Below are 10,876 nucleotides of genomic sequence, written 5' to 3'. Positions count from 1 at the left end.
AATAAGTCATTAAATACTTAATAAGCATGTAACATTTATTAAACATCCATTAAAGTTTTAAAACATTTAAGAAACACTCAATAAAGTTATTAAATACTTATTAAACATTTAAAGTCAATAACACATCTAATAAACACTTAATACAATTATTAAACAATCAAGAACCACATAAGTTATCAAACACTTAAGAAACAAAACAATTATTAAAAACTATAAAAACACTTAATAAAGTTAATTAACATTAAATAATACTTAATAAAGTCATTGAAAACACCTAAGAAAACCCTAATAAAGCTATGAAATACTTAAAGTTATCAAACATCCAAAACAACTTTAAAAAGTTGTTGAACACTTAAACACTTAATACAGTTATTAAAAACTAAATAAAGTTATGGAACACTTAATAGAGCTTTTAAATACTTAATAAACACCTAAAGTTATTAAACATGCAATAATCACATAATAATAACGACTTTATTAAACACTTGATAAAGTTATTAAACACTTTACAAAGTTGTCAACATCAACTTTTTTTGGAAATAGAAATAAAAAATTAAAAAAATAGACTTCACTGATGTAAATGTTGATTTAGTGAATTTAAAGTTCTTTAGCTGAAAAGTTAATCTAATCTTCCTAACATCTCTTAAATATCCGTCTCACATCCTTTTCTACGATAACAAAAACCCACGACGTGTTTTTGCAGCTGAGTCGAGTTCAGGTTCAAACTTTCCACCTCCTGACGTCGTTTATCCTCCAGCTAAATCACACTTCCTCATTCTGAGCTTCACAAACCTCAGAGCTCGAGCTGCTATCCGTCCTCTGACGACATTCAATATGCCGTGAACACGTGAAGACGGTTCAAACTTGACCCGACGTGTGTGGACAGATGTCAGCTGTGCTCCCTCGGGGCTCCAGATTCACACATAGAGGAACCACCTCAAATTCTTCAGAATCGGGCTATTGGATGGACTCTAGACAATAGGCCAGTGGATTATAATGTAATTGCTCTGCTTCCTTATTGAATCACTCCAATTTTGGCTAACCTTCTGGAGTCAATTGCCAAAGAAGAGAGGGGAACGAAAGGTCAGACTGAAGGGTTGCACTGCAGTTCACCCCAAAATAAGTCACTGCACTACTACAAATCCTTCAAAGTAACATTTTTCCATGATAAAATTTAAATCTGATCATTTCGAATCTGTTCAGCGAACAAGTATGGAGAGAAAACAGACTCACTCCGATTTGTTGAAAAAATATGATTTACACAAATTAAAATGACAACAGCTTGAAACAAATTACACATGTAAATCCTTAAACATTACACACGAAACCTCAGTTACACATGAATTCCATGGTGAGACTTATTTCACGTCTGTGAGTGAGTCTATTTTCTCTCCATAAACAAGTCTCTAAATTGGATCATTCCAACCGAGGTGACAGTTTATGCTGCCTTTTCTGGTGTAGCAACAGTCAACACTTACCCATGAGTTTAACCTCAGCAGTTTATATCATAGTTGACTTGAAATTCTTTATACAAACATCTTAGTAATTAAGCTTTTGCAAGACTTTTCAGTCCTGCATAAACATAATTACACTAAACTATTTTCAGCGATTCTTAACTTAGCAAATAAATCCCAAAATTGTTATCTGATGTGGCTAATAAGGAAAACCTGCCCATTCAGTTTCAATATGAAACGTCTTCTAAATGACCTGAATGATGGATGATGGGAGGATGACGTCTCAGGAGCCAATGAGAACGAAGCTTCTCTGGCTGCTCTCCATTCACGCGTTCATTCTCAGTGACTGCAGACATGCGAAAAAGCTAATGAGGCAGCGCTAATATAAGCCGGCCCTCTCATTTCTCGTTGCATCACAAATCTATTTGCAATATGGAAGCAATCAGTGGTGAAGCATGAAACTGAAAATGTGAGCCGTGTGCTCACACGAGCATCGGGCTTTTCAGGTTACACACAGACACAGCAACAAATTCAGTGTTTTTCCAAGCAGAAATGTCATCCAAATGAAGATGAGATGTGACTCGCAAAAATAAGTCAATTAAAACCCATGTGACCGTGAAATACGATCGTTGAAATGACTCGAGTGTCTTTTTTTTAATAGGGGCAGAGAACAGAAGCAGAGAAATACTATCTGAGAGCAGTTCAACTGGACCCGTCGAAAGGAAACTGCTACATGCACTACGGTAAGAAGCTGTTATTAAAAATCCACTCTGATGAAAATAAAGTTTTGGGTGTTTTTAACATGATCTTTTGGCCTTTTTCTCATGATGGAGGACATATATTAAAAAAAAATTAAGCTTTAAATTACATTTTTGAGTATTTTTTTATCCAAATTGCTGTTAATCAGGACAAAAAAATTGCAGTTGTAATAAGATTTTAGTTGTGACGTAGAAACTACAATCAATTGAAGTTGAAAACGACCTGCCTTGCTTTTTTGTTTTTGACCGTTTTCTAGTGATAATAAGATCCACTGTCGCATTATCTCATTATTTTCTTGTAATACTAAGATCCACTATTTTCTTAATAATTTTTATAATAACGAGATCCACTGTTTCATTATTTTCTTGTGATAATGAGATCCACAATGTCATTTTTTTGTGATGATGAGATCCACTATCGGATTATCTTATTATTTTCTTGTAATAATAAGATCCACTATTTTCTTATTATTTATTAATGAGAATGAGATCCACTATCTCATTATTTCATTATTTTCCCATGATAATGAGATGCACAATCTCATTATCTGATTATTTTCTCATTATTTTCTCGTGATAATGAGATACACTATCTCATTTTTTTCATATGATATTGAGATCCACTCTCATTATCTCATTAGTTTCTCCTGATAATGAGATCTCGGTATTTTCACATGATATTGAGATCCACTCTCTCATTATCTCATTAGTTTCTCCTGATAATGAGATCTCGATATTTTCACATGCTATTGAGATCCACTCTCTCATTATCTCATTAGTTTCTTGTGATAATGAGATCCACTTCCTCGTTATCCAGAGAAAACTAATTTCATTTTCCCGTGAGCGTCTTAGCCTGTTGTACACCAGAAAAAAACTTTTCAATATATAAGTGAATATTTTAATTATGTTCGACATTTTCTCTGACAAACTGATTTGTTTATGCTGCGAATTGCAGAAAAATGATAAGTCATTTTAGCAGACTGAGTTGGGCTGTTTGGGTTTACTAATGTCTGGAGCTCAGTAAACGCATCATCACAGAGACGCCGTTGGCCCTGGGTTCGGTCATTCAACCAGCTGTCAGGGGCTTTAGGGAAATAAAGGGAGTGGTGCATTGGAGGGAACGTGGATCCACTAATAAATTTAAAAAATAGAATGAAAAAGATGACTTCTGTGGATTTTTTTCTTCTGTTTTTTGTTGTCAACCACACAATAGACTTAAAACAAGTGAAGTCTCTGTATCTCAGTGAGGGATGGATGCCACAGTATAGTCTTCACCTCATTATCTCAAGATAACAAATTTCATTTTCTCATGATAATGAGATACTGGATCTCGTTATCACAAGAAATGGTAAAAGAGAAAAGTAGGGAAGGCCATTTCGATTTACTTAACAATCAGCTATATTGCCATAATCATATTTAAAAGACCACTTTTAATTACGCTTTTGCAATAGATCTAAAGATGATCGGAGTGGGACTTTAACAACACTGCTAGCCTTTAAATAAAAAAAATATGCGGTTATGAAGGTACAAACTGTTTCATGATCACAGATTTACTTAAAAGAGAAACAACTCTGCTCATGCATGGCTGCTGTCTTGCAGCTATTAATAACCAGACGGTGAAGAAGAAATCTGGGCGCTTTTTAATCCAGGAGATAAACTCCCTCAAAGTTATGATGAGCTCTTTAATCTCTGGCAGCCCTGCTTTGGCACCAAGATAGATTTCCTATTCAAGAATGGTGGAGCACATTGTGAAATTGTTATGGATTTCACACATTTGTCTTCTAGTTTTAAAGACCCACTCCAATAAAAAACGGTGTGTCGCATCTAATTTAACATAAAAAAAGAAAATGATTTATTAATAAAGATGTTTTTTTCTTATAAAATTGTTTTAATGTTGCTCTCAGTGCAGAAGATGATGAGAACACCTGCAGGAGCAGACTTGTGTGTGTGTTATCTCAGCATAACTAAGCCGAGCATCCCTGTTTAAGATTCATGAAAGTGAGAGCACAACAGGAGACGGTGTTTCCACTGTGCTGCTGTTTGCAAAGTGTTTCATATCAGTGCAGAGGAAGAGGCTTCTTGTGGCTCCACGTTAATATCTCCAGGATATTCATAGGAAATGAAATCCGTCCTACCTCGTTGAAATAAGTCACACACTTCCTCCCTTTTTCTTATCTATCCAACTTCCTGTATGCCTTTTCTCAGCACTGCTATCTTTCGTCTGTAGAGTCTCGTGTTGTCTTTGGACTCATCTGTTTCCATTTTTTCCTCTTTTTTTTTATGTGTTTCTGCTGCCTCCTGCAGATGATGTTTATGCGTGCCGTTTCCGACGTTTATCTCAAATCTGTCTGTTTCCCGACCCCGGGGTCGTGGATGAAATGAACACATGAGCGTGTTTTTTAAGGAGAGGATTCACACACAAAGACGGAGCTGAAATGAGTTCGTGGGAACAATAGCCGGAGAATGATGTCTCACTCTCAGTGTCTTCCCTGACACGTTTCCCACACATATCTTTGATATTTTATTTACATCGTAAAATTAGACAAATCATCAATACTTGAATGTATTTATTCAAAATTATTTTAAAGGAATAGATCGCAGATATCGTCTAGATTAGTCTATTTTTTTATATGATCATCCAATTCTTTTTTTGGGGGTAATTTATACAGTTTGGTATTAAAATTGATCATTTGATCTTATTATAAGGATTTGCAATTAAATGTTATTTAAAAGTTATAAAAAACATAATGTTTTGTCATTTTTTTGATGTTTTTAGGCATTTTTTGACATGAAAAATTGCTTTACTTGGTTAAAAACTTAAGTGAAATTTTCAGCTTCAGTGCAATACAATTATATACATATAAAGCATTTTCTGCTTCTCACTGTTATTATACAGACATTAGCATATCAGTTTTCATAGCATCTGTCAAAAACTAAGGTGTAAAAAATGTCCAAATGTGTAAACCCTATAAACTCAAAATTGAATTGAATCGAATTTTATAGAGAGGATTAAAAGAATTTTAAAAAATCTGAATCGAATATGCAAATTATTGGTGATACCCAGTTCTAGATCTGATGCCTGGATCATTTTCTAGGACATAGTTTCTGCAGATTGGTGCAGTTTTGAGCCAGATTTTCAAATCTCAGTTTTTCGCCTGCTCCTAATTTACAACAATAATAATTTTCTTTATACATCTTCCATCATGAAAAAAAAAATGTCATAACAAGATCTTAAAATCACCGTAGAGTATTTAAAGAATCTATAAAGTCTGTTTGCTCCACAGGCCAGTTCCTGTTGGAGCAGAATCGTCTGGGCGAAGCTGCAGAGATGGCGGAGAGAGCCGCGGAGCTGGACTCATCCGAGTTTGACGTGGTTTTCAGCGCGGCGCACATGCTCAGGTTGGCTCCTGTTAGAAGCAGGGCTTCCCCCGTTACAAAGTGTGTCAGAAACATTATGTAATACCTGGATTTACTGGGCTTAATTGTGTTTTTCTTCATCGATAAGCATTGTTGAAGCATAATTAGGCCACTGTTAAAAATTGAATATGTTTTCTCAGTAAAAAGACTTACATTAACGACAAATCTGTTTGAGTTCATTCAAGTTTAACCCTCTGATGCATAAGCGGGGTCAAAAAGAGTTTTTTTTCTTTAAAATATTTGAAAATAAAAGTATTCATATTATAGAACATGATACACAAAGCTAGCTTTAAGAAAGAGCTGCAAACAGCTTTTAATATAATTACTCATAGAAAAGTGTAGGTATTGGTGGGTCACACATTTCTTTTTGCATCAGAAAGCTAACAATCCTCCCTCAACACGTGACTTCCTTAATCTTAATCTGCTGTAGTAGGTTCCCAAACAAAACAAACGCTGAGGAAAGAGCCTGTAAAGCCGCCATGGTATCAGATTGTAAATCCAAGTGAACCCTGCATTTGGAAGGCAAACGTTACTTAAATCATAACCTCATAAATATGAATGACCATGTCAGGAAGGAAAAATCTCTTCCACTCTATTAAGTTTGGCAAAGCAAAGTCTGCTTTATGTATTCTTTATGCAGCAGATGAACTGTTTCAGGTTTATGTTTCCAGCTGTTTGGTGTGAGAGAAACACTCGATTTGGCTTGAGGATGTCGCACCTGTGGGCCATCAATCATCTCTGCGAAACTTTGTCGCGGAATCGTCTTTAGTGTTCATCTTATTGGTTTTTTTCTTCGTTCATTTTCTCTTTATTTCAAGTTAAATGAGTAAATACAGTAGTATCCTCCACCATTTCAGACACTATATGACTTAATTTAAATAAATAAATAACTTGAAAGCTCTGACACTATCTGGCAACACTGCCTACAGAGCAGCTTATTCACCATTTGACTGACAACAGATAAAGTGTTGTTTAAAATTTTAATTGAACATTTTACTTTAAAAAAGGTAGAGTAAAAAAAATCACCAAAATTGTTGTTATTTACTTACTTTTACTTCTGAATGAAGTATGCGCGCTGCTCCTTCAAAAACAGATGAATGTTCTGTTTGTAAAAGTCTTCCTTTTCTTTCTTCAGTGTTTAAAATCTCTCTGTCTCACTACCAATGATGTTAATAAAAAAATCTTGAGTTTAGAGGTTTAAAAACCAAATCCTCCATTTAGAAATTAATGCTAAAGAACATTAAAGAGTAACTGGACGGCTGCCCTTGTTTTGCTACCGCTAAATCTACTATTTTTTAGCTGTGGTGTCACATACACTCTCTGGGCTCACCAGCGCCCTCTGCTGGTGGCATGTATATTGTGGTGAGGCAGGCGGACTGTCTGCCGCACCTACTGTGTTTTTGAAGCGCATTTTTAACGGATAAAAAGACTGAATGAGTCCCAAACTGGCACCAATGTAATCAGAAAGATAGCAAGAGATAAAAAAAGGTCAATTAGGTCAGAAAATAACATCTTTAAAAAATGTTATTTTAATTTAAATTTTTAATTTTAAAAAGTGTATTCATCTTATTGAATTTATGCATTTCTTTAGCTATATTTTGCTGGTGAGGCTCAGCTCACTTATATATATATATATATATGGCAAGCATTTACATTGTGTGCATATATACAGTATACATACATATATATATATATATATATATATATGTGTGTGTGTGTGTGTATGTGTGTGTTTGTATGAGTATGTATGTATGTATATACTTAATATGTAACAATATTGCGGACCGTAAACAGACCGTATACAATACTGTCAGGGAAAGAAAAATTCACAGTAAAATGTCTATGAAGCTTCTCGTTTTCAAAATGAAGCTATTAGGTGTTTTCCGTGTATTAAGAAATAAAAGAAAACTAAAATTTAGTTTACTGATATAAGTTCTGCAAAAAAGCTATTGAATGTAACAATAGAATCATGTTTACTGAGGTGTTACCATGTCCTCATTTACAAATATTGCCCGCGCATCCGCGTTTCTTTATGCGCGGTTTCACGTATTCGCAGATTTTTTTTTTTCAGTCATGACTGAAGGTCTGTCACAAAAACTCTGATAATGCATGACACTTTAATGAAATTTTTCCATCCAAATGATGTGCAGCAGTAGTGAGGTGCATCTCCACTAATTTATACATAAATAAATAAAAGTTTGTGTATATATATATATATATATATATAATATAAAATATATATATGATATATATATATTATATATATGATATATATAATATATATATCATATATATAATATATATATAATATATATATATGATATATATCATATATCATATATATATATATATATATAATATATATAATCATATATAATCATATATATAATATACATATCATATATATATATATCATATATATATAATATATATATGATATATATATATATAAAATATATATAATTAATATCTTTAATTTTAGATTAAACTATAAATTCACCACAGGAAACATAAAGAAAAGCAACTTAAATTTAGCTCTGGTTTAAAAGCTCTTTCACATGAATTCATTAATCAAACAGTTCTTACCAATTTATGTTGCGGCATTACAACAGAAGAGAAGACTCTTCTGCAGACTGACTCTGTGCTTCCGTCTCAGACAGGCCAACCTGAACGAGGCAGCGGAGAGGCAGTACGAGCGAGCAGCCAGCCTCAGACCAGATGTAAGTATCCCAACTCGCACGTCTGTTTTTACTTACAGACGCTTCCAGCGTAAATTCAATTTACAACATACCACCCATTACCCATGAATCGAGAGGTTACATTACAGCAGTGTTGTTGCTGGCAGACAGCTGTAAAGAGAAAATATTAAATCCTCTCGCATCTGAGAGGATGTTGGGATGTGCTGCAGCAAACGCTCAGAGAGAACAGGCAAGCGCCCGATACTAAAGTAATATAGTGGAGAGTGGTGATCGATCATGTCGGTGGAGTTAAACAGACAAAGCCTTGGGGAGATCGCGTGTCTCTGTGTCAGCGCACACACATGTAGATGTTGGGAGCTGTTATATCCTGTTTCTGCCTCGTGCACATGAGTCACTTCAAAGTGTGGTTTCCAGTCACAGGAACCCGTCTTGTGCTGATTTATTCTCCTCTGCTGTGGGACGGGCTCCTCTGTGACTTACGCACTAGCAATAAGATAAAACATTTGCCTCTTTACCACATTGAACCTTTTAAATCAGTAGCTCTAAACCTCATGTGTCACTCGCGTTCCCGAATCCCTCGTCGGATTTACAGCATCAATAACATTGTCATCAAATGAAAAGGGGAGGTTTCATGATCACTTTTTACCTCTGGCATCTTTATCTGCTTGTTCAAAGAAACCTAAAGCATGTTCTTTGCTAGGTATGTGACGAGTGTTCAAGAACATGCTAAGCGGGCTTTCTATAGTGTTCATACCTGACTGATACACACCCATGTACTTCCAGGTATGGCGCAAAATCTTCTAAGTCAAAGTCTGCAAATCTTGCTCCAGGTTATTTTTCTTTCAATATATGAAAGACTTGTTGTTGTATAATTCTAGCTGGGCACAAAAAGCAATTATAAATTTGCGTTTCTGTTAATAAATGTCACCACCAAATTTGCATCCCTTATTGGTCCAACTTTCAACGTGCATTCAATTGACGGGTGTTTTGTACATAAAGCTGAAAAAAGGTTGTAAAAACTTGGGTAGCGACGCGTGAACGCGAGAGTTCTGGAAGCCAGGAAGCCCATTTATATAGACCAGGAGTCTGCGACCTCCGGCTCCAGATCCACTTGGGGCTCTTTTATCTCTGGCTCCTTGGTAGGGCTGGGTATCGGTTATAATTTCCAGAAACGATTTGATTCGATATTGTAAAATGTATTAGTAAAATAATGAGATCGTTCAAATCATATAGTGTTAAATAGATTATCTAAAGAAGAAGTTCTAACAAAAATCTTCAGATCATTAACATTGAGAACAGTCCTGCTTCTCCTGGAGGGCGTTTCAGTTTGGCCACTAGGTGGCGATCGCGCTATAGAAGTACACCTTATTCAAGAAGAAGACAACTACCTGAAGTAAACAAATAAACAAAGCCTGCAAACTAAGACTACCAAGGTCCAACCCCAAACTAAAATACCAAAACCCAGCGGTGTAAGACTGTTGAGGACAAAGAGGTGAAAAAGAACAAAGAATAAAATTAAATAGCAATATTTTAAAGTAAGGATTGCTTAAATTTCTGCAGGATCTGCTGTGATCTAGAAGCAGTAGAGATTTGCCTACTACAAATCAATAAAAAATCATTAATCTTTCATTTTCCTTCAGATTTTCCTCTTTAATCAGTGAAATTATTTAAGATTTAAGAAATCCTCATTACTAAAGCTCGGTGTTGAATTAATACACACAACTCCAAGTTTTAGATTTTTTTTAGATTAGGACAAACCCGCTCCAACATTACAGTGTTTCTAACTGGAATGTAAACCATCACAGAAGAGAGCGATGCTTGTGCGTGTGAAAAACAAACCAGTTTCTAAGCAAACGTCATGCAGCGAGGATGAGGCGAGATCAGATCTGGCAGATGAGCAGACGACTTCCATGAGATCTGGGCGTGTTTGTTATTTATTTCTAGCTGTGACTTGTATTCCTAGGAATAACCACATGCTGTTCTGGGGTCAAAAACGATATTTTTTTAGGTGTGTTCTTCCTCATCGCGAGGAGACAGATTCGATTTCAGCTTTTCTTTTCTCTTGCCATATCGGTGTTTGTTTTTCTTTCCCAGAATCCAGCTGCTTTGATGAACCTCGGCGCCATCCTCCACTTGAACGGGAAACTGTCCGAAGCGGAGGCGAACTACCTGCGCGCTCTCCAGCTCAAACCGGACGACGCCATCACGCAGTCCAACCTGCGGAAGCTGTGGAACATCATGGAGAGGCAGGGAGTGCGGACTCAGCCGGGGATGCAGAAAGTCGACCTTTGAGAGAGCGGAGAAGGAAAAAGGAAGAGCTGGAACCCAAAATCTCCTCTGTGTGAAAGACACTTTAGATACTTTTTGGTCTATGAACCCGGTTCTGCCTGACACCACCAGTGCAATATTATGGCTCAGACTACTAAAATAAAAAACAAACTGCAAGAAATTCATACTTTACTATTTGACTGCAATCAACTTTGCAGAAAAAGTTTATGTTTTATTGGTCAAGATGGTTTGATTTAAAGATGCAGAAGGTTTTACCGGA

The 10,876-nt window shown here is 35.6% G+C and overlaps 1 protein-coding gene across 1 annotated transcript in view; it reads left to right on the top strand.

The window, feature by feature from the left end:
- tmtc2a (transmembrane O-mannosyltransferase targeting cadherins 2a) overlaps positions 1–10,870 on the top strand; it is a 72,077-nt gene extending 61,207 nt beyond the window's left edge. The window contains exons 9-12 of the mRNA XM_024291309.2: positions 2,116–2,197; positions 5,497–5,611; positions 8,286–8,349; positions 10,423–10,870. Coding sequence (XP_024147077.1) covers positions 2,116–2,197; positions 5,497–5,611; positions 8,286–8,349; positions 10,423–10,620 — 459 coding nt within the window. The 3' untranslated portion in view covers positions 10,621–10,870. The remainder of the gene's footprint in view (positions 1–2,115; positions 2,198–5,496; positions 5,612–8,285; positions 8,350–10,422) is intronic.
- Positions 10,871–10,876: the final 6 nt, after the last annotated feature.

The sequence above is a fragment of the Oryzias melastigma genome, linkage group LG23, assembly GCF_002922805.2.
Source record: "Oryzias melastigma strain HK-1 linkage group LG23, ASM292280v2, whole genome shotgun sequence".
NCBI classification, from domain to species: domain Eukaryota; kingdom Metazoa; phylum Chordata; class Actinopteri; order Beloniformes; family Adrianichthyidae; genus Oryzias; species Oryzias melastigma.
The sequence above is the reverse complement of the archived record's forward strand: the minus strand, read 5'-3'. Positions and strand labels throughout refer to the sequence as shown.